The sequence below is a fragment of the Acomys russatus genome, chromosome 4, assembly GCF_903995435.1.
Source record: "Acomys russatus chromosome 4, mAcoRus1.1, whole genome shotgun sequence".
Taxonomy (NCBI): domain Eukaryota; kingdom Metazoa; phylum Chordata; class Mammalia; order Rodentia; family Muridae; genus Acomys; species Acomys russatus.
Window position 1 is genome coordinate 40,225,208 of NC_067140.1, and position 24,162 is coordinate 40,249,369.

Sequence of the window (24,162 nt, forward strand, 5' to 3'; positions counted from 1 at the left end):
ACATTTGATTGTACAATACAAACTTGATTACAATGCTGTAACAACACTGTGTTTAAAACAATAAAAGCTTACAATGCATGGTAAGAGAGAATACAATTTATTTCAATCCACTCCAACTCAGCATGCAATGTGAAGAGCTCACTGCTAAGGTTAAGGCCAACTGCAGTGGTTCACTGGAAAAACACTCCCCATGCCCCCTCTGTGAAATGGTGGCTCACTGTGTAAGCCAGGCAGCCTTGAATTTAGAGTGATCCTCTTTTCTCAGTCTCTTAAATGCTGAGGTTACAGACATAAACCCAGTCGCTGCCCCAACTTTTATGAGGTAGGGTCTCTGAGCAAACAACTCTTGTTCTCCCTCTTTCTTCATTTTTATTTAGTCTTTACAAGTTCACAGTATAGACATGAAAGACTGGAAACACATATAGCTAAGACACCTAGCTTTATATACACAAAAGTTTAATAATGTTGTCACAACCCCTGATAAAATGTAATTCCTATGTACTAATCCATAATAAACTAACTGTACATATTAAATTGTTCAAGTATATCAAGAGCACTGCTTATTAAAAAAAAAGAGAGAGTCCCAATATGGACAAAGATCTCTTTTAAGCCCAGTTGTAAGTTCAACAGGATTAAGGGAGAGTTCTATAATTGTTTTTTAATTTTACAATATTATACATTTACAATTATTCCCAAATTTCAAATGAACCAAACATAGAATGTGATTTACATCAGTTTAATACCCTTCTGTACAGCACCAGAGGTTAAAATGCATCTGACAACCAAATGTTTATTAGTTACAATTTATCACTACACATTTACTGGGAAAAGGAAGACAGCCCAGGCCAAAGGCTTTTGCCTCAAATAAATAAGCATTTTGTCTGCTCCATACTTAACATCCAATTGCGTCTCTGCTTACCAAGTACTCTGTGAGCGTCTGGTCTCTGAAGGCTACGCAAGTCGCATGGGGTTCTCTAGGTTTGCTTTGAAACTTTCAAGAAACCGTGTAGCCAGTTCATCATCAACCACTCGACTGTCACTTGACATTGTGACAGTTATAAGCTGGTGCTGCTGCAGTTGGGAGTTCCCCTCTTCATCCTCACTGAGCTTCAGCACTGGGCGGAATCTCCCAACTGCCAAAATGCAGGCCTGAGGTGGGTTGATCACTGCAGTGAACTCATCGATGCCAAACATCCCCAAGTTGGAAATACTAGAAAGGGGGAAAAACTGCTGAAGGTGGCATGGCCCAAAAGACATATTTGTACTTTCTTTAAAAAGCCGTAGTATGCTACTGAACAGTAGTAGACTAGGCTACTCAGAGTACAGAGAACGCATCTATCAGCAAATATGACTATCATAACTATTATCGAACAGTCAGTACTCAACTAGAGGTCATGACGTACTGCACGCAAGAAGAAGAAATGTAAGGTGTGACTAGTGAAGACAAAGACTGCGGCTGTCAGGGTTACAGATGAAGTGACGGTTATGATAAAAAGAAGAGCTAAAGTTCTACACAGAAACTCAAGATTAATAAGTGAATGTATGTTGCTAGGCAAAGGCCAATATAATTATATTTTATGTGAGTTATTAACATTTAACTATGAAACTTAAAAATAGTATTATTTAGCATTATGCCAAAGACAGGTATCAGGTAGCAGATTTAATGAAGATCTATGACTGCTACGAAGAAAGGTACAGAACAAATGAAAGAAATCAAAGCACTCAGAAACACCCAATAACAGCTGAGGTGCCAAATTTAATGCAGAATTCCAATCAAAATCTCAGTGAGGCATCTGCACTGTGTTCGCGTCTGAAAAATGACAAACAGACTCTGAAGTTTGCTGGAATGTGTAAAGCCATAAAAGATGATCATGAGTGTAAACAAAGCTGCAAGTCTCCTTACCAAACATCTGACAGTTGTGTCTCAGTGTTAAGTGAGCAAGAGCCAGGCAAGGCCAGTGCAAAGCATGACCCAGAAGCTGAGAGGACAGTCAGGTCAGCTTCCCCTTACTACAGGGGAGAGAGAAACCTGTCAGTAACAGTCCTGGCTGATGTCAGGTTTTTATGGGAAACCAAGATCCTTGCTTCTACTTTACACCACATGGAGATCTAATTATGATGGACCTGACCTACCTTGTTTATAAAGTAAGCAAAAAAACAAAAGTTTAAGAATGTGAATGCATTTTATGACAGCTAACAGCTAATAAAAAGAGTACTTATTTCAAGACCAATAGGCTCCTCTAGTTGTGAATGGAAGGCCTAACTACTCTGAACAATACTGTCACTGGTCCTAGTATCTAAATTAAAGTGCGTTATATGGAGCCTACATTTTAAAAATGTCTCAAACTAATACATGAAAGAAGATTGACATTGACTGAGTAAGTCTTTTTCTACTTGCTTGATACTATTGATAATTAAGAATTAAGATCTTACCTAAAAGACCCGCCTTGGTACTCCTCAGGAAGCAGTTTTCCATCTCTTGCTTTCTTTGACAGAACCTGAGAAAAGGACAGAACACAGCAGCCAAGCCATGTTAGAGCTGATTGTGTCACTAGAAGTACTTGTACAGGGCACACCCTTGTCTGGAGCTCAGGGCAAATGCTAGCTATTTAAACACGTGTCTAATGCAATCACAGTTAGCTCGGGAGCAGACAGTCTGAGAAGTTAAAGCTCAGCAAAATTCCTTGAAAAGCTCTGGAGATCTTGCCCTGCTAGGTACTAATGCTGTGCGACAGTTCCATGCTTTCAACACACTGTATGTGTTGGCTATAAGGCTTTTTTTCTTGCACTACAAAAATACTAAAAGAGGCATTCTTGTCAATCCAGGAGGTTCTGAAGAAATTATAACATTATACATGTCTCATCAATTATAAGAATAAGCCTGCCTCTATCTTTAATGAAGAAATAGGCATAGCACAGGACCTAGGATTTGCACCACTATATGTAAGTATAATTAGTTACATACATGGTAATATTAACTACATATAATATATAAGCCATGGAAGATAGAGAAGGCCTGTGAAGGTAGCACTGGAACTGAGACAAAACAATGAGAAGGAGCCAGCCAAGCTACGAAGGATCTAGAAGAAGCTGTGCATTGCCAGCATGAGTCTTGGGGCAACCCGGCAAAGATCCAGGGACCATAAAAAAATAAAAAGGTTCCCACCTCCTGGCCAGACAAAGAGCACTCGTCTCCTCCCAGCTAGCTCACTGGCTGCCTTAAAACCCTGACCTCACATTCCTGCACAGCCTTTCCTGCTGCTCTGGTGGATGACTGGTAACCCAGGTCTCACTGTTCTTAACTATCTGCCTCAGTCCTGTTTCTCAATCCTGAGCCACACGATTTGCCTCCCAGCCAGAACACTGCAGTGCAGAGCTGCAGTCCTCTTCTTCTATGTTGCCAGCCAAGTCACTGCCATGTGTGTGGTCCCACTGCTGAGTCTTCAGTAGGCGCCATCATTCACTCCTTAAATATGTAACATGAGGTATTTTTATTTTAGAAAACACCACAGATTTAGAGGAATAATGGTCTCACTGCTACATCAAACACCTCAGTGGGAAGTGGGAAGCTTAGCTGTTGGTAACATAGGCTCTACTCTAGAGCCCAGCTGATGGGCTGAACAAGAGAGCCATCACATCACAGCACAGAAGCTCACACAAGTTATTTACGTGTTTTCCCTATCAGTTTATCAAGCTCATGAAATTAGTAGCTTGTTCCTGGATAGGGTGTCTTTAAAGAGGACAGAAATATAAAAGGCTTACAGGAAAAGCTGACACACAGGGCTAATGGTAGTCCACGCCTATAGTCCCTGGGAGATAGGCAGGTGGGTCTCAGTGAGCTAGAGGCCAGCCTGATCTACAAAGCAATTTCCAAGACAGCCAGGGCTACATAGAGAGACACCTTAAAAAAAAAAAAAAAAAAAAAGAAAGCTGATACACAGAATGACTGCTGGAGCTCATTGCCATCATTGTTGTCACTGGTAATTATACAAATACCTTTACATTTCTCTACATCTAAGAGATAGCCATATTAGTTTATATAGTCACAAAATGATTTCACCTGTTTGTTTATTTATTTATCTATTTATTTATTGGTCTACTGAGCAGACTGTCTCTGTATAATAGCTCTGGCTCTCCTGGAACTCACTTTGTAGACCAGGATGTACTAGAACTCAGAGAGATCCACCTGCCTCTCCCTCCCAAGTTCTAGAACTAAAGGCATACACCACCATGCCCAGTGATTTTATTTCTAGAATTAAAACCATTCTATTTTTTTTTGTTCAAACATAAAAGCATTGTATTTTTGAATAAGACACAGTATAAAATCAATATGTAGAAATGACAACAAAACGGCAATTGTAAAGGGACATTCTTCCAAAACTGAAACATGGATTGCTTACCTTTTCTGTAGGGTAAGGAGTCAAACTCAACAAGAAAACCCAGGTGAGTACACTTATTACCAAGAGGCGATGCAGCTGAGCCACTGTGACTAATGAGGCTAAATGCAGAACCTAACTTAGTGCCCATCTCGCTATCACATCAAGAGTGGCACCCTGCTCTGGGCTGGGGCAGCAGTATGGTGAGGCAGTGCTCAGCAAACCTGAAAGGTGCTGGGAGGCTGTGGGCTGCTCGCTCATCTCTTGAACAGTTTCTTCCAAACGCAAGGACCCGAGAACGCTAACAGCTTTAATGATGTGGAGCTGTTAGAGTAGTCAATGAAACCTGTAATAGCTGAAATTAACGCACTTCAAAGATTGGAAAGCCCCAGCTCTACAGATCAGTAACTGCAACCTAACATTTTATAAATGTTACTTCAACACTTAATTTCATTTCACCGTCACAACACTGAAGTACATGTTTCTCAATGGTGCTGAAAATTCTTGATAAATAAAACTCACGAGCAGTTTTCCCTGAACCTGTAACTCCACTTTGTGGCATTTCAGTTACCCTGTGGTCAACTCCAGGCTGATAATATTAAATGGAAAATTCTAGATATGAATAGTAATTTTGAAATTACAAGCTGTTCTGTAGCATGAGGAAAACATATCTTGCCTTTCTGGTCCAGCTTTCTCCTAATGTGCATACTACTCACCCATGAGACACGGAGCAACTCTCTCCACCAGATCAAGTTTCCTGGCATCTCCACAGTGCTCATGTTCACCTAACTCATATTGTACTTACACACGTTTCCAATGGGCAGGAGTGATGATGCTGGCAATCTTATTTTGCTATACTGTTGTAACTGTTCTATTTTAGTGTTATTGTTAACCCCATACTGCACCTGATTCATAAATAAAGCTTTGCATAGGCCTGTATATACAGGGTAAAGTACAGATCAAGTGGTTTTTGGCATCTATGAGGGTGCCTTAAAATGCATCTCTTGTGGGCAAGAAAAAACAACTTATATTATATCCCAGAAAGCCAGTCTATTAACCTTGACTTTTAACTGATCTAATTAGTAGTACCTTTCAAATAAGAAAAACACTTGCATTTTAATCTGTATAGATATATGTTGCAAACCTTCTCAAAGAATGAAGAAAGAATTAAAAATAAAAATGTCAGATCCACTAAATTCACTTTTAATTATGTATAACTCAAAAAATTCTATGTAAGAGCACTGTTTATAGCTTTATGTTTTAAAACAGTTGCACATGCTTATTTTGTGCACATGAAACTGTGAACTCCATTTGTGAGCAACAGAAACACTAACTAAGACAATTTAAGGACTTTAAGGTTTTGCACAGAACATGAATGAAGCTAACCTCTAATTTTGCTACATGTTATTTTTAGAATCTTAGAATATTAAATATCCTTAAAATAAGTATGCCTTGATAAAAACAGAAAGCCTAATTATGTAAGAGAAGCACTTGGGGTCAGCCCACCTCCCCACAGAAACCACAGTGCAACCTGATGGATTCAAGACACTCCAAATGAGGGTTAAGAGATGGCGCCAAGGTTATGGGTGTGCACCGCTCTTGCAGATGGCAGGGACTCACTTCTAAGCACCCGTGTAAGGGGATGCTCAACCACTTGCAAGTCCAGCTCCAGGGCTTCTGGAGACCGTTTGGTCTCTGAGGGCACATGCACTCATGCATGCAGACACCCTCCCCTAACACACACACACACACTCTCTCTCTCTCTCTCTCTCTCTCTCTCTCTCTCTCTCTCTCTCTCTCAGCAGGTGCTAAAATGAAAACAGTCAGCAGTTTGAAAGTACAGTGTTCTGGACACATACCTTTACAGAGTGAGCGATCTCCTGTATGCCCTTAGAAGCTGCATCTTTTATGATTGGTGTAATTAAACCTTTATCTGTTGCCACAGCCACTGAAATGTCAACAGAGGGAAGCTGCTTTGGGCCTTCTCCATCCCAGCTGACATTAACCCCAGGCATTTGCTGCAAGCAGAAGAAAAATAATGCTATGAAGGAAGCAACTTGAGATTAAAGGGGTCAGAGAAATATGACTTTCACTATTTTGCATGTGAATACTGCTGGACAAAAGGAAATACATAAAACTCTGGTTTGGAAAAAATGAACATTGACCATTATTCATGTCTGGGAAGAACAAACACTTTTTGGCAGTGCGTATGACTGAGACAATTCTGATGATATACATGTTTTGAACTAAATGACCAAGATGAATTTGAAGGGGACAGCATAGCAGAAAACAGTAGTGATATCTACCTACTTTAGCACAAGTCTGGACTGCATATTAAGGAGCCCTCAGTAAAGGAGCTCTCTCTTCCAAGGCCATTTCCTGAGCATCACAAACAGGAGACAGACATTGCACACACACAGCTACAGACTCAGCATAGAGAACTGCCCCGAAGGATGGGAAGGATATACAAGATGACTACGTGCCTGGATGCTGTGTACTGACGTTGCAAAGTATCACAGGGCAAAAATGGTGCTGAATATGGCAATCAAAAGCCAGTTTCTTGGGCTGGAGAGATGGCTCAGTGGGTAAGAGCACCACCTGCTCTTCCAAAGGTCCTGAGTTCAATCCCCAGCAACCACATGGTGGCTCACAGCCATCTATAACGTAATGTGATGTGATGCCCTCTTCTGGCCTGAAGGTGTACATGCAGGCAGAACACTGTATACATAATAAATAAATCTTAAAAAAAAAAAAAAAAAAAAGCTAGTTTCTCTTCTCAGAGATTCCCCTGCTTTCTGCAGAGTAAGATCAAGTGTCCAGGCATGGCATTTAACAGTGGCAGAGCACAGCCTGACTCCGCTCTGCCTATCTCATTGCACTTCTGCCACTCTGCTAGAATGGCCTTTCACTCTATTTAGATTATTGTTTGACTCTTTTACGTTGTAATCAGTCAATTATCCTCACAATTTCTCTGCATTGTTCATTCACCCAACAATGCCACAATGTTAAAATAGTAAAAACAAAGTCCTAATTCCTCAAAAGATCCCAAATCCTTTGGATCATACAAAACACAAAAAGCAAGGGGCTAGGGGGATGGCCAGGCTGAGGGAGAGCATTGCTCTTGTAGAGGATCATTATTTGATTCCCAGAACCTGCATCAACTGTCACACAGCCACCCGAACTCCAGCTCTAGGCATCTGAAATCCTTTTCTGGAGTCCATGGGCACATACACACATGTGTACAAGCCCATATACAGAAACATAGCCCTCCCTCAAATAAAATCTTACTTAAAAATCAAAAACAGGCAAAACATGGAAGACTATCTTGGAAGTATATTTAACTAATTACTTTGGGAGCCCCTTTAATTCTCAGTTTCCTTACCTGTAAAGCAAACTAAATAAAATAATAGGATATTTTAGAATAAAATTAAATACACATCTTAAGCCAAAGTACATTCAAAAGCCACGGTTACTTGGTTTGGTCACTTACTTTCAGTGTGACAGCTGCTGCTCTGATAATAAAGTCATTTACTGAGACTTTAATGTCATCTGAAAGAAGAGTAAGCATATTAAAATCCACATTTGTAACACTTTAACACTGGCCACATGCTTTCAAACTTGTAGACTGTGCACAAGTCTGGCACACAGCAACAAAAAACAGCAGATCTGCGATTGCTTTCTGAAACAGGTTTCTTTGCCTAGCAAAATGTGGATTACACCAAGTCCTATACATGGTGTGAGGGTGTAGAAGCTCACTTCTGGGGTGGTGGTGGGGTACACCTTAGAGGTAACCTGAGTTTACTACGCTTAGGGCCTTGCATTGAATTTTCAGTTCTTCCCACTAAAAAGTTCACTTCTAAGCCCTGCTCAGCATTTTGTGAAGGTATTCAGAAACCATGCGCGAGAACTAGAGCACGGCGCAGCCACAGTCAAGTGAAGGCAAAGAACCTCTGCACTTTTCTTCATTTTCAAATGTCTTTACTCTGTGCACATTTTATAATGCATTGAAAATATTACAAGAGTAGCGTACGTAAGTACATCAAATGGATGATTGTATTTATAAAGGGTGCTTAAATTTCTTCTTTAACTAATGGAGTGTGAGACAAAAAGAATTTAAGACAAGCACTTTTAAGCATTAAACTGGGTCATTAAATAGGAGCTGCTCTATAACTCAATGCTACGTGATAGAGCAGCTGCCAAAGATGCAGAGACGCTGGCACAGGTCCCAGTGCGAATGCTGGGGATCCCTGAATTTATGGTGAGTCTGTGTGGCTCAATTCCTTGCAATACACATAATAATTTAAGAGCAAAGCTTGGTCCCCAATCATAACTAAATGTCTGACTTTTCCCTTTGCTGTTGCCAATGAGTATGATGGCAGACAGTTCATGAAATGAGATTAAAAGCTACACAAGGTGCATTCTATAAAGAACTTCATGATCTTCAGGTTAGCATGCACTCTGCAGTAAGGAAGCTCAGCTTTACTGACCTTTGACCAGATCTCGTCTAACTTTTAAAACTGCTCCAAGGTCGCAGTTTGCAGTAGCATAGGCGTGAGGCACAGTACTTTTCGATTCAGTTAACCTCTTGGCAATAACTCTTCGGATATTGCTTGCAGGAATTTCAGTGAATGTGCCCTGAAAAAAAAAAAAAGGGGAGGGGCAATTTGTCCACTAAAACATAAGTAGAATAAAAACAGTAAAAAATAAAACTACTACTTCTCTGAAACCAAGTCTTAGAGACCTACAAATTTATTATATAAAAGACTAATTTAAGAAAAATGCTGAGCATGGTGGCACACGGCTTTAATCCCAGCACTTGGGAGGCAGAGGCAGGCAGATTGCTGTGAGTTTGAGGCCAGCTTGACCTACAAAGTGAATCTAGGCCAGCGCAAGGCTACACAGAAAAACCCTATCTCAAAAAACAAAACAAAACAAAGTACTATTAAAATTCTTTATACGAATGGAGAATATAAGAAATCTAAGTATTTGGTTTGAGAAAAAGAATAAAAAAAAAACTAACCCATCATCACTGTGTACATATATACCATGTACACATGGACATATGCATATATGTTCACATATGCACAGGTATGCTGAGCGTGAGAACACAAAAAGAAATATCTACATATCAATTTAGAAAGCCTGTAAGAGGCTTGTTACAAATGCTGACTATAGGCAAGTATTATAAAAGTGGTGTAAGTGTAGAAAGGCAACCTACTACATAATGGGTAGTCAGACAAAGAACATGCACTTTGTGATTTTAAAATAATCATGAGTATCTTCTTTGCTAGGAATTCAAAAACATAAACTATAAATGAGGTAATAAAAATCTTCCTGTAATTTTAATATAAATTCTCTTGTAAAGGTAGGATATCTAATTACATTTAATCCCTTCCTCATCCTTTATTCCATTTTAAAACGGAATTATAGTCACCTAAGGATAATTTTTAAAAATGACAATTTATTTCTCCCTTTATAAGTGATATTTTAAGAATACCTTCTGTTAGCAAAATGTTCTGATCAAACAGACATGCTGTCTATACTCTGAGCATTTGAAAGATTTATCTTCCTACTTTAAGGAAGATTTGACACATCACAGTTTTGTGTAGACAGTACACTGTTAACATACATATGAAACGTTGCCTGTGAAACTCTTGGACCCCAGCCCTTTCCATTCATGATAATGAATGATCTTCTCCATTAATGGAAGCAGTGTATGTTCATTTCCCTGATTTGTTTGCTTTTGCTTTTTGTTTTCCAAGACATGGTTTCTCTGTGTAGCCTAGCTGCCCTAGGCTCGTTTGTAGACCAGACTGGCCTCGAACTCACGGAGATTCATCTGCCTCTACCTCTCTGAGTGGTGGGATTAAAGGTGTATGCCCATTGTGCCTGGCTCATTTCTGACTTTAAAGGGACACAGAGAAGAAAACTGGAATAAACAGAAGAAAAACAAAATAGCCTCAACACTGTTGTCTCTGAGGAGTATGCTAAATTTTAAATTGCTTTTAATCCCTTCAACAAAAAGCAAATATACCCAGAAAAGTAGCTATAGATTATTCTTATGTCCAAGGCAGAGTGTCATGACCACAGCACACATGTACTGTATTAAGGGTTAGGACTTGTGGTAAGATGAAATGGAATCACAACTCTACTTGGAAGAGAGTGCCACACAAATAGTTTTGTTTGTGCCATGAAATCCTCAGGAAAACCATTTAGGGGGACTCTCTCTACTTACAACTTAAAGCAATTATTACATGGATTGACAAGAAGTACTTACCGCTGCGTTAGGTTGCCCAGGGATGGACACTGGTGGGATCATGGGCCGAGGGTAAGCAGGCCCGGCTGTGGCCTGAGGAGGCACAGGTGTTGAGAGAGGAGATGGAGGGGTGGGGGATGGGCGGGACTCAGGAATCTTGCCCATCTGCTTCAGCTCCACTAACTTGAGTGCATCTCTGGAAATGAGAGGAAGTTGGGTAGCCATGAAGCAGCAAAGAACAGGCAGTCTTAGAAAATGCTGCCATGGTGAGAGGAAGATAGACACTAAATGCAAACACTGCAAAATCTAAGCAAGTCCTTCCCTAGGACAGTCGTCTGGTTCTTATGAGGTATCGAATGATTAGTCCTACATTTTCAAAACCCAATTAATAATCAGATTTTCTAATAATTAGAACGAACGCATTGGGCATAGGAGATAAAAATTCTCTCCCAAACAAATGGCAACATGAGAAGCACAATTCTGTGACAGGTCTGGTCTATTTGATCCTAGAGTACACCCCACAAGCCCCACAGTATTGGGCAAAGATAACAATTTTTATTAAAAAGTAAACCTGGCTGTTATTGGGACACAGGTGCACTACTTAGATGAGCACTATATTAATCAAAACTATTTTACTTTACACTCATGAAATAACTGTCACACAATATTCGGAAAGTGTCAAGTTCATGAAACCTATGGCTTTCATTAGGGTATTTCCTAAGTTATTTATTACTTAGAATGGCAAACAGTTAAACTATACACACACCTGTCTTTTGTGCTATTGCAAAGCAAAGGTGCACTTGTTTACAGAGGGATATAATGAGGACTGTAAGGCTGTCAAGTCCTCAGTTCAGTCTGGTAGGTTACACTTAGCTGTCAACTTCACACAGTCTTAACTAAAGGACTGTCCAGGCTGACTGGCCCACGGGATGTCTACGGGGAGTGCCTTGATTGTTACTGCTGAAGGAGGGCCCAGCCCACTGGAGGTGGCACCAGTCCAGGTGCAGGTGTTTCTGAACACATGTTCTTGGAGTATTTTAGATGAGAGATCAAACTAACAAAGCAGAAATGCTACATCTCTCTGGATTCCTCATACTGAAGAGTGAGGAAGGGAAGAGAAGAGCCCACGGAGTGGCACATGTGCTGTGTAACTCCCATTGTCCAGGAGGGAGTACTGCTATTACTCCTAAGTTAGACACACATGGACGCAAACCAGGCAAACTCAGTGTCCATGTCAGTCTGCCTCGAGCACCCACTCTGCTCCAGGTGCTGGAGGAAACGTTACACAAGACTCTTTCCACTAAGCTTTGTTCTCCAGAGGAGTTACCGGTCAGTCACACAAACTAGAATAACAGTATTGTATTGTTAATAAGGAATGAGCCGAGAATGATCCAGAAACAATGAGTGCAAAGACTGGTTATTTTAAAACAGAAGAGCTGAGGGAGGCCTGAGCAGATGGATACTTGTGTAAGATGGTGTGAAGGGGCAAGTCAAAGGGCTGGGAGCAAGGGGTATCCAGGCAGAAAACAGGCAGCTTCCACGAAGATGCAGTTTCTACAAGAAGGCAGGCCAGAACAGAAGTGTAGTGAGCAGGGTGGAGAGGCAGACAGCTGAGAACAGTCTGGGTTGAGAACACTTGCTTATGCCCAGCTTCAGAGCCAGCTGCAAAGCCTGTGTTTCCTCCTAAGAACAGACAAGCTGAAAACTAATCCACAGTGAGTAGACTGCTGGGAGTGAGTGAGGAGTTGGGCCGTGCCTAATCTACAGCGACCAGCAGGACCTTCTGACAAGGGCCCTCTACTCGCCATACAAAAAGCCACAGGAGAAAAGCTGGTGACAGGACTGCTTCTCAAAGGGTGGGCCACAGCCTGGAGACCGGTGACAGAGTGGCTGAGGGAGGGAAGGGGACAAGTGCCCCAGGGAGTGATCTGTGGACTTTTAGGACTTTTAACCAGCTTACTTCTACTTGGAAATCAATTTTTACCTATAAAATTCATAACACAAATGCAAATTATGACTTTACAACTATGTGTTAAGGTCAATGACATCTGACACAATCCCTGAAGACTTCTGCAAGCTAGATGAAAATGTTAGCACTGATATAAAGTAAGGTCTACTGACTCAGAACATTGCCGCCAAGAAAAACTTCCTTTTTAAGAGCACTTATAAGTTACAGCTTAACACTGTAGTCCCTTCCTAGTTCCTGTGAGGTAATCAGATACTTATCTAGCAAAGTGTATTATCAGCAGTTACCAAACACATTTTCTACACTTATGTCTCGCTTTCTCAGTCATCAGATCAAAACACACACAAAGAGATAATAAAAACCTAAATGGCTGTAACTGGACTCACTCATCTACAAGCCAGGGGACTGACATTAAGCAGACACAGGCCCACCTCCCTGTCTGCACAACTGCTTTGTCAAGGAAGACAGGATTTGGTTTTATTCCTGAAGTAATTAAAAACACTGGGTAAACCAGAACTTGGTGAGGAATCAAAGTTCATAAAAATAAATAAATAAATAAGCAAGTAGAAAATAATCCTGACCACTGACTTACAATAACCTTTTATTATTGATTTTACAATTACTGCCCATGATGTGTAAATGTTAGGTGTTGTTTAATAACAGCCAACAATTTAGTTTTTATAATGTAGGGATGATTTTAATGATTTCTGCCCATCAAATAATTAATTAGATGACACTGATTAAAAACTCTAACATAGAAAGAAAACAAATAAACCATGTATTCAGACAAAAAGGCTGAGAGTGCTTGGGAAATCAGCTCAAGTAAAACCGTTTCCACGCCTCAGAGGGCAGTTCCCTCTGCTGCATCACCAACTAATTCTGGAGATTGTTACTCCAGCCAGGCAATTGCTCACATGCCAACTTTTGACGCTGCGGTCGACGTAAACAAGAACATTAAGTACAATTCTGATCTAATCGTAGGCACAGTGAAGATGCTGAGGCTGATCGCAAAGACTCTTTCTGTGCTAGCAGGCGTCTGCCTGTGGCCTGGTGCTCATCAGGACGCTGTGCTTCTGCACAGTGAGGCTCTGGAGCACTACATTTGTTGTAATGGGAAATTTAAAAGCCAGCTCAGAGGTGCTGCTCTGTGGTGGGAGCTGCTGCCACGCCACCTGTCTGGAAGATGGCACTCAGCATGTCCAGAGCCTGTGCTAAGGCACGCTGTGGGAGGCTTAAGCCAGAGCCTTGGGCTCTGTTTCAGAAGAGGGCATTTCCGTGGAAGCCACTGGGGCAATTCCTCTCTCTCTAAATTCCCCCTTAATGTTAAACTTAGCATACAAAAGCAAAAACCCTTAGTAGTACATACACTAAGGACCACTTTTTCTCATGTACTGGTTCATACTTAGAAGAACAGGCTTGACTTTTTTATGGCAGAGAAGGCATAAAGGCCAGGAAAAGAACCAGGAAACAGTAGGAGAAAGAAGGCAAATGCATCATAAGCATGACTTTTACACTGTTTCCTTAAGGAATCAGGACGATGAATATAATACAACAATTTTAAACAAGTTCTTAAAATATTTGTACATGCATTAAACATAGTGGCATGCAGGAGAAAGGCTGCTACATGTTCAAAGCCAGCCTAGTCTACGTGGTGAAACCCTAAGGGCGCGGGGGTGATGAAGACTGTCCCATGTCTTTGCTGTCTTACCACTAGCTGTCTTCCAATAGGGCACCCAAGTCACTAAGTTCAAGACCCTTTCCTCAAACCCTAGATTCCTTGATTTGTGGACCATTTCACAATATCGTAGCATAGAAATTTAGTCGCCTAAATGACGCAGCAGCTGCTGATCTTGATGCCTGCTTCATGATCTACTCAAACTATCTTTCATCTTCATCATGTGGGTCCTGACCCCTGGAAGGCTTCGCAGTGCTGACAGAAAGTTTCAGACATCGCTACTCTGCTAAGGCAAACGCTTCCTCAAGCCCCTCATTCGGTCTATTCTGCAGTCAGCATTCTCATTACCTAGAGCAGGGCCCAGACACACACTCTCCAGGTCTCCTGCATGACTTTCAAGCACACTATCTCTTCCCTGCATTACTTTAGGAGCCTTACCTCAACTGACCCCCTTAGCTCAGCGGCCATTATCTGTTGCAATTTATGCTGCATGAACTTGCCAAACTCACCCTTCTCAGCTATAGCTGTAATTACTTTGCATTTATTCAAATCTTCAGTGGTTAATGAATTAAACAGACCCTTTATCCTAGCTTTCAGAAAACAGTCTTATTATGAAGACAATTGTTTTGTTCCATTTTTGCAGAGTTCTACTAAGACACAACTGGTAGGTAATTAAAAAACTATAAGCCAGTGGAAAAAAAAACACCAGCTTCCCAGGCCAGAACCACCAATTTATTTCTATTTGTTCTACCTAAACTTATAAAAATTCTAGCCAATGTCATCATGTCCAGTCCGTATTAACTATACACATTGCTGTGGTGACTTTACATGTGGCTACCTCTGACAGCTTTTGCTGTACCTCTACCAGGCTATGTCCCTAAGAGAAAGGTTCATCTGCTTTAATAGACTGTGGAGAGACAATTTTATACAAATTCAAAGATGTATCAATTTCTTGGCTAGAAAGACCCACCTACATAAAGATGTCAGTTTTTACTAAGCCAGTTCACTACATCTCATAAATGATCATGTTCTTCCCCCAGCCACAGAACCCTAAAAACTGATTTACATCCAGAAGGATATACCAATAAAGCTACTTCGTTGAAAATCTAAGCAAGGGAAATCTGAAGTATCCATCAGATCTTAAAGTACACTACAAAACATTAATAATTGAAATGATGTTAACTCACTGACAGATCAATGGAAGAGAAAAGGAACTCCCTAAAGAGTATTAAGTGCAGATGGAGACTGCTCTGAAAGAAGTAAACAAAATCTGAAAAGCTAAGAATTAACTTATTTTAAAAGTACACTTGTATACCTGTGAAATTTAAATGTGATTAGTGATGATTTTATACAAGTTGAAGTATGTTTCCTGTGTGCTGCTCTAATTTTCTGCATTATCACCATTTCTAAAGATGTGGCTTAGTTACCAAATTAGACCTATTTCTTAGTAATAGGACAATTATTCAAAAAAAAAAAAAAAAACCTCTTGAGTAGAATATAATTTACACTAACAAAAGAACGTGTGCTTCATTTTAAATCTCTAAACAAGATAAGCTACTTAAAAACCTTTTTGGAAAAAGAAAGGAGAAGGGAGTGATGAGTACAAAGGCACACGCACTCTTTAGTGAAGATCCCTCGAGGGCCTGTGGCTGTGCCCTGGCTGGCAGCCAGTGAATGCTTTTCCAGAATGTTGCGGGCAGCTGGACTTAAGCGGAACCTAAGAATAAAAACATGAAGATGAATGAAACGAATTAACACTTACATTGATTCAAATAGATCTAAATGTCAACAGTTTTGCTGATAATTAGGAAAGTGAAATCTTAACATTGAAGCTAAAATGACTCTCAAAGATGGTCACAATCACATAAATTAATCTGTATCAATCTGTTTTATTGTCAAAACACTTTGCGAAGCAGTAAGTAGTTACCAATTTTAAATAATCTTTAATTAAGAGTAAATGTTCACTAGAAGAAAGAGCATCCAATTGGACTGATTACATGGCATATGGCTCTGCATTAGACACCAAAAAGGAACTGACCACACTGCTCCTTCATACACTACTGTAAGCTGACTTTCTACTCTAAGCACTTTTCAGTATATAATGGAGTAGCTTTGAGAGTGAGCACACTGTTGTGCAGCCCCCATGGCCATTCACCTGCAGGATTTCCTCATCTTCCCAAATGCCAAGGAACTCTTCAATCCTCTGGCCCCTGCAGCCACTGTTTGACTGTCTCTCTCAATTAACTCTTCAGGAACGTAAATGAAAAAAATAAGAGTATTTGTCCTTTTGTGACTGGTTTGTTTAATGGCTTCCAGGCTCATCTATGTACTAGTAAGTACACATTAGATTATCGTTCCTTCTCAGGCTGCTTCGTCCATAAACACTGCATTTTGGAAGTACGAGTTGTTTCCACTTCTGTAAGGGATACTGTATGAACACTGAGTCTCTGCTTTCGGTTCTTCCGCATAGAGATCGCAGAATATGAGAAGTCGCTGGATAATACAAACACTCTATGTATAATTTTCCGAGGGCTTGCCCTGCTGTGTTCTACAGCAGCCTTTTGACTTTGCATCCTCACTCACAGGGTGCAGGGGCTCCAGTTTCTCCACACGCACTTGCAACATTGTGGGGATTCTGAGAGCAGACATCTTGCTGAGCGTGCAGTTGTGGCACATAGTGGCAGAGACCACTTCACGTCCACCTGCTACCTCATCACTGGAAGTGGAGCTTCGACCGCTCTATCATTGCTGAATGGTACCTTTCATGCATGTTTTCAAGTTTTTGGTATAAACATGATGGAAAATCCCAGGGATTTTACAGGCAGAGCACTGAGGCACACATGGTCCTATAGCTGCTCCGTGTAAACTCTCCTATCAAGACTTTTAAGCAAAGTAGCCACTGTAAATGTCTACACACTCAGACAAAGGAAGTAAAACAAGTGGGGTCCAAAGATTTAGAAGGAGCAAACAGAGGGAACAACTGTGATGCTCCCTGAAATTTTGGAAAAGTAGATCCAGGTGATCCACATACATGTTCACTTGAGCACTCTTACCCTGGTGTCCCTACTGTGTGCTCCTTCCTGGCGGGGCTGGAAGTCTGCGGCTGTGGAGAGGGCTGAGGAGGCACTGACGGCTTTGGAGCTGGAGGTGGAGCACCAACATCTTTGGGAATTTCCACGTGTTTCCAATCTTCCCCTTCTTCAACCATCAAACCAATGAGTGAACCCAGTTGTATATTTTTAGCTCCTTCTTCAGCCTGTATTTTAAAAAGATACAATGGTTGGGATGGAAAGACCCAGGGTCACACGCAGTCACTTATTCTACACAAGTGAGGAAGACTTGAGCTAAAGGACACTCAAGACAGAGGCTTCTCCCCCCGCCCTTCCTCATCCCTCCTCCTCTCCCAAGCACGAGTGCTCCCTCTGGAAAGAAGACCCAGGAGACTCTTGTCTGGCAGCCTTCAAAACCAGAGTTTCCCTCACTTTTTTGATGTCATTAATTGGTACCCACGGAGACTGTGGTGACAGATGTCAACCACTTGTCTTGACTAGTTTCTACAATGGTCAGAATTTTAAGAGTTCACAAGGGATATCCAAATTAGTCCTAGCTAGTGGAATTAATTTTAAGTAAAACTTTCTCAGTAAATGTAGTCTCTGGAAGGAAAATGTCCCCTAATGCATATAAAGCTAGTTAATGATTCTGGCTTATTTTAAGGATAGTTTATGCTTTTCCCTATTACTTAAGTCTTTCCTGAAATATCAACTTAAAAACCCAGGTAGTATCTCAGGAGCTTTTAATAAGTGCATCAGAAATACAGTGGTGCCCTAGTTAAAGAGAGATTGTTTTAAGATCTGTCAACTAAAAATCTAAGCAAGATTTTTTAAAGACAAAAATATTTTAAACATGTCAGCCACACAGATTTGTTTTTAAAAGAATAATTGTAATTTGTTTATTAAAATGGTTTTGAGCAAGTCTTTAGATGACAATATTGTATAGTTTTGGTAGTGAGAGATGTGCTGTTTTTTTGAGATTTCCTCTTATTCCCTCTCAACTACTAACATTCATTACAGATTGGATTAATCACTAATATGACAGGCTTAAAGATGCAAAGCAGGACTTGTGGGGTGCTATGATGCTTCAAATAACACTAATTTTGATGTTTGCTAGTATGTACACTATATCCTTAAATTTAAGATAAGTGTAAGTTCTACGGGTTAGGGAGCTTTCCAAGCTTAGTAATTACCAGTGGAGATAGGAACAAAGCATCCAGTGGAAAGGGACAGATGGTCTACGACCATACAACCTGACTAGACAGCAGAAGCTAAAGAAGAGAATGGGCACCACAGTTCCATTTAAAGTCATAAAATCCTGAAGTGATTTTAAGACATTCCCTATTCCCTTATGCAATCAAAAGTCTTTTCCAGGCATGCTAGCTTGCCGCAGATATTTACTTCTGTTGCAGTTAGCAAATAGTCAAAGGTGGTGCAGACACAGGAACAGAGGCATAAACAATATTCTGCAAAATCACACTCAGGAAACCTATCAGGTCTTTGCTACATCCCCTCTCCAGACTTGTCCCTCTAGCAAAATACCTGGAGTCTGAGGACAATAAGCATATACTGTTTTACTCAATCAAAAACCTCTACCGCTCATTTAATAAAATAGCATGTTTTAATAATAATAAAAAAGAACTATTTTCAGTCTCTGTTCTACTCACAGTTGATAAATGAGGCACTGAACCTTGAGTCTGTCGTTTAAGTCAACTCTCTTCCCTCCCACATGCACAGCTTCCTGGGTTTCAAGCCTGCCTGATCTACAGCTAGGGACAACTGGCTATGTCAGCACAGTGATGATTATCCCACCATGCCTGTTTCTTCATCTGCCAAGTGAAAATAGCAACAGTAGCTACCACAGACTTGTTAGGAGGGATAAATAAGTTCTAGACTTCGAACTCCACATAAACAGATTATAACTATAATTTCTGTGCTTGCCTTCAAGTTAAGGATCAATATTAGACTACAAAGTACATTTGGTAGGGATTAGAAACTCATGCCTAATAGGCCAGCACATATATATAATATGAGGAATATAATAAGAGACAAACTGCCTCCTGGTAATATTCGAACAGAGGCTGGATTGCATCCCTCAGCCTACGCTAGCTCCCCAGTACAGGCTCTTTTTTTTTTTTTTTTTTAACCAGAGATGCTCCTGTGAGCTGACACTAAGTGTCATCAAATTTGCCAAGCCCAGCTTATCTAGGCTTATTAGCAGAATCAAAGGTAGTACAGGTACAGGATGCAAGATAGGACATAGTGTCTACAGTAGGACTTCCAACTGAAAGGTTGTCTGAGGGCATTCATTACATTAAAGACCCTAGTAAAACTAGGTGTGGTGACACACACTCACAACCCCAGCATCCAGAGGAGGAAGAGGAGCATCTGGAGATCAAGACCATAGTCAGCGGCATGGGGAGTTAGAGGGCAACCTGAGCTACATGGGACCCACCGCCACTTAAAATACAGCAAAGAGTAATGATGCATGCTATCCTTTTTATTCTGGCCTTACAAAAAACCCAGCACACTAAGTAACTATTTAAGTATTTGTATTCTTTTCAAACTAAACGGATTATTGAAGTTCAAACAGCAGGTAGTGCGGAAGTGCGGAGAAGTTGAGCCACATAGCCGGCATACTGGCTCAGGTCTCTATACAGTTTTAAGTTTCAAGTGGCTCTTACTCTTCACTATTACCTTCTTAGTTTATTAGCGCAGTGAGCCCCAGCCTAAAAGGACGTGATGCAAAAAGTATGAAGAGGAGAGCAAATCAACCACAGCTAAAATGTAGAGGAGGAGGAGACAATAAGTCCAAGTAATCGCTGTCTGCCTTTCCAGGGCCAGACAAGGTTCTACTGAAGCATTCAATGCAGAAGCTGACTGTGAGGTAAATCAGTGTTGCCATAACAGATGAGGAGCCTGAGGCCCAAGGTTACAACTCACTCAGGATGCACAGTGAGTGTTTGAAGGACTTAGATCAGCACTGTGTCTGTAAGTCACACTACAAGCGTCCGCTCAAGCCTGCTGCCTACCACCCCAAGTCGCTGTCAGTACCTATACGTAACTGACAGAGTGGACAGACTGACCTAGTTTTTAACTCCTGCAGGACACCAACCGTGTTTCCTCAAAATGCACCATTTACCCACCTCAATGTGAAAAAGATGAGAACTGAGAATAGCTTCCATCTGGCAGAATTTTCTTTGAGTTGTGAGAGGCTACTTTCATAACTAAAAATATCATGGTCTACAGAGACTAACTTAAGGTTACATAGGTTCAAATTTTAAGCCCAGGCTTTCAAAGTCTAATACGCATCTATGGAGGTAACTGTGGGCAACATAATGAGAACTAAGAGGGGATAATCTAACAAAGCTGAACTGAGAAAATGTGGGCTTAGGAAAGTGGCAATGCGTGGCTTCAGACAAACAGCTGGCACTGTGGAGTATGAACAGTCCTGGCGATCTTACTCAGTTCTTTTTAATATCCCAGTGATCGACCTTTTCTTAATTGCTTTACTATTCACAGAACTTTGTTTTAAGACAGGGCTTCCTTTATACAGCCCACCTAGTCTGGCTTCTAACATGCTATGTAGGCAACGCAGCTCACAAAGAGAAAATTGTGTGACAAAGGAGCACAGACACTTACTTCTCATTGGCCATGGAATGACATTAACAAGAGTGGACAAGTTATAGTTTGTAACCTTCTGTAAAACTGTCAGTTCCAATGAGACACTAAATATTAGGTGATGGTAGCTGCAGGGCATAGTTTTATACGACCCTGATCTTCAGTAAGTGCAACCAACTCCCTGACCCTGAGAATGAAATCTGTGTGCATGTTCCTAGCACATCACTTCATTATGTTTACTAACGTGAGGGTTATTCCACAGGGAAAAGCAAAGGCACAGCTCTTGCTTGGACGGAGAGGGGATGAAGGAAAGACGACTTGAAACGACACCTTAGTGGCTTCTGTCCCTGTTCTGCCTGGTAAAACACACACCTACTGGCAGGAGTACATTGTTTACTATTCCCATTACTTAGAAAGCATTAGCATCCTACTAAAGTCACAAAGGCATAAAATCTATACACACCCTTTCCTCAGGTAGGGAAGTAAACGGCACTAAAGCAGCCACCAACTATATCCATTTCCTACCTCTTTTCAGAGAATTAGGACCAAAAGGACAGACACTACTGACCCCCTGGAATGACTAGCAATCTGAAATGCATTACTGAGCAGCTAAGTGGAAAATGCTATTATTGTGGAAGACTCGCACAGCCAAGCAATGCAGAGCTGTGGCCAAGAACAGGCTGCCAAGAGCCCACATAGGAAAATGTAGTTGAGTTTGTGGCATATGGTAATTCAAGCAATCCTTTTTCTTTTGCAAAACACTGTACAAATTATTAGGCAAACTACTTTTGGTATGGATTTTTCCAGCTATAAAGACAGAAAAAAATTGCCCTTAAATTCACATTTCCTTTCAGTACATTAACTATAGGTTCATTGGTGTGCTTGTGCTTTAAAGGGGCTGCTGCTAACACGCATGGCAAGAGATGGATGCTGGGAATACTAGAGTGTTCAAAATAAACCATCAAGAGCTAGGAAAACAAAACAAGATCATTTTATAGTAGGAAATACAAATGACAGAAAGAAGGTCTATATAGAACTACCGTATAAAATCCTAAAATACTGTGCATGGTCAGAACAGAGAAAAGTCCATATCTTGCTGGAGTATAAAACCCTAAAGTACCATGTGTGGGACCTAAACTTCAAGTAGAGACAAGCTGGTGGCTCAGACCCAAACACCCACCACAAAGGACAGCCAGCAGAAGGGCAGCTTGCTTGTGCAGTTCAAGTGGTAGAGAGCAAAATGGATACTTACTGCCCAGTCACAATCAACCAATATGACATGGCGCTAACGATCACCAAGAGCCATGTACACAGTGGCACCGATGGGCACAGAAGCACTGCTAGAGTCCTGGAGAGAACATTTATGCATTCCTCACTTAATCTCTCCACTACTGCATGACTAAAACCATCTCCACATTCTAAAGGAAAGTCGTCAACAAAGTGAGTCTGCTACTTGTTATACGTCACGTAGAGCTGGCAGCACTTTTCAGTTACTATCAATCTGGCAGTGACTGCGGGGGCCACAGCCCCAGCTGCCACTCCAACACCATACTACCTGCTCTAGGGAGAGCATGCTGGTAGGCTCCACAGTGAGCTCATAGCCCCATAGCTAGGCTTTACCCCTCCACAGCTTTAAACTGTGTATCCACAGCACTTGTATATACCATTTATTTTGTATAGATGTCTAAGATTCTATCCCCAAAACACCATACGCACAAAAAATCGAGGGGAAAAGGCAATTACTGAATTTTGGCACTAAAATTAAAATGTATTAAACAGTAGGTAACAAGACACTCAGCAGGGACTTTATTCAAGGAATTTACATGAAGAAAGACATCCATATCTTACCACTATTTTGGCTAAGATGCCATCGTCGCTTGCATCTAATGTGACCACAGCCTTGTCCGTCTCAATTTCACATAATGAATCTCCAGCACTCACAGCTTCACCTAAAAAATAAGACAGGGCTTGCTTTGTTGTTCCATTTTTTGAAAAAATTTTAAATGGCACTTTACTTAGTATTTAGTGGTGTGTGTGTATAGATGCATGCCAGCCATGACTCAAGCACAGAAGTCAGTCAGAAGACAATTCCTGAGAGCTGGTTCTCTCTTTCAATCCGTCAGCCTCATGAACTGAATGAAGTCAGGCCATCAGGCTTGGAGGCAAGTGCCTTAACCTGCTAAGCCTTCTCGCCAGTCCTGTTTTGTTATTTTAAATATGAAAATTAATATGAACATGCATACAGCTGAATGAATGACAAAGTATATTGTGCTGTGGAAACACAAGTTGTTCTCATATAAGCACAATGCAGACGGCTGTCTTATGTCTTCCAAAAGCGATATCATGGCTGTATTTGCTATAATAAAAATTATTACAAAGACTGACCAAATGTTCACACTCATAGAGATAATAACAACAAATGAATTTATTTTCTGGAATAAGAGTTCATGTATCTGGATTTTATTTTTGAAATGAAATCTTATGTAGTCCATGCTAGGCTTGAGTAGACAAAGATAGCCTTCAATTCCTAATCCTTCGGCCTCTCAGGTCCTCTCCTTTTGTTGTTTTTCTTAAAGCATAATTTGACTATCCCATTAAGAGAGAGACCGTGTCACTTACAACAGTTTCTGGTTAACACTTTAGGGCAAATTCAGAAACCCTGTTAGCACTACACAGCACAAATAAATATATTAGCAGATGCAGAAAATAAAACACACCAGTGAAGCCAACAAAGACCATCTTATGCAAAACAGAAGATACAAAACTCAAAATGTGAACAGGAGCCAGCAGGTTTCTGGGTCTACAAGCAAGGGAAGGGCTGCTGTGGGGCTGACAGAATTGCCAGTCAGGGCTTGCTGACAGACTGTGGCATTCTTCAGGAGCCAAAGGATAGGAAATGAGATGATCAAAATATCTTTCGACAACATGAGCTGTGGCAAGCTACTCTTGAGGACAAAACTTAACAAACCCAGGATGTGGGCAAGGGGCAGGGGGGAATACATGGAAACAACAGCACAACTGTCCACTCAAAAACAAACCACAAAACGAAAGTCTCAAACACATGAAGAAATCTAATCTTATAAGAACAAAATACACAATCAATAACTGGAACAGAAACTAAATTCTGGAAAAGCTACTATAGCAACCATTTTCAAATAAATATTTTGAAGTAAAATGGGCATTACAAACAAGTTATCTTTAAAAATTATAGAAATGAA

The 24,162-nt window shown here is 40.8% G+C and overlaps 1 protein-coding gene across 1 annotated transcript in view; it reads right to left on the minus strand.

Moving 5' to 3' along the window:
* Positions 1-442: 442 nt before the first annotated feature.
* Pdhx (pyruvate dehydrogenase complex component X) overlaps positions 443-24,162 on the minus strand; it is a 54,184-nt gene continuing 30,464 nt past the window's right edge. The window contains exons 3-11 of the mRNA XM_051144235.1: positions 22,793-22,893; positions 17,327-17,529; positions 15,892-15,990; positions 10,654-10,828; positions 8,864-9,011; positions 7,867-7,925; positions 6,236-6,394; positions 2,434-2,498; positions 443-1,210 (exon numbers count right to left, since the gene is read on the minus strand). Of these exons, the coding sequence (XP_051000192.1) occupies positions 952-1,210; positions 2,434-2,498; positions 6,236-6,394; positions 7,867-7,925; positions 8,864-9,011; positions 10,654-10,828; positions 15,892-15,990; positions 17,327-17,529; positions 22,793-22,893 (1,268 nt within the window). The 3' untranslated portion in view covers positions 443-951. The remainder of the gene's footprint in view (positions 1,211-2,433; positions 2,499-6,235; positions 6,395-7,866; positions 7,926-8,863; positions 9,012-10,653; positions 10,829-15,891; positions 15,991-17,326; positions 17,530-22,792; positions 22,894-24,162) is intronic.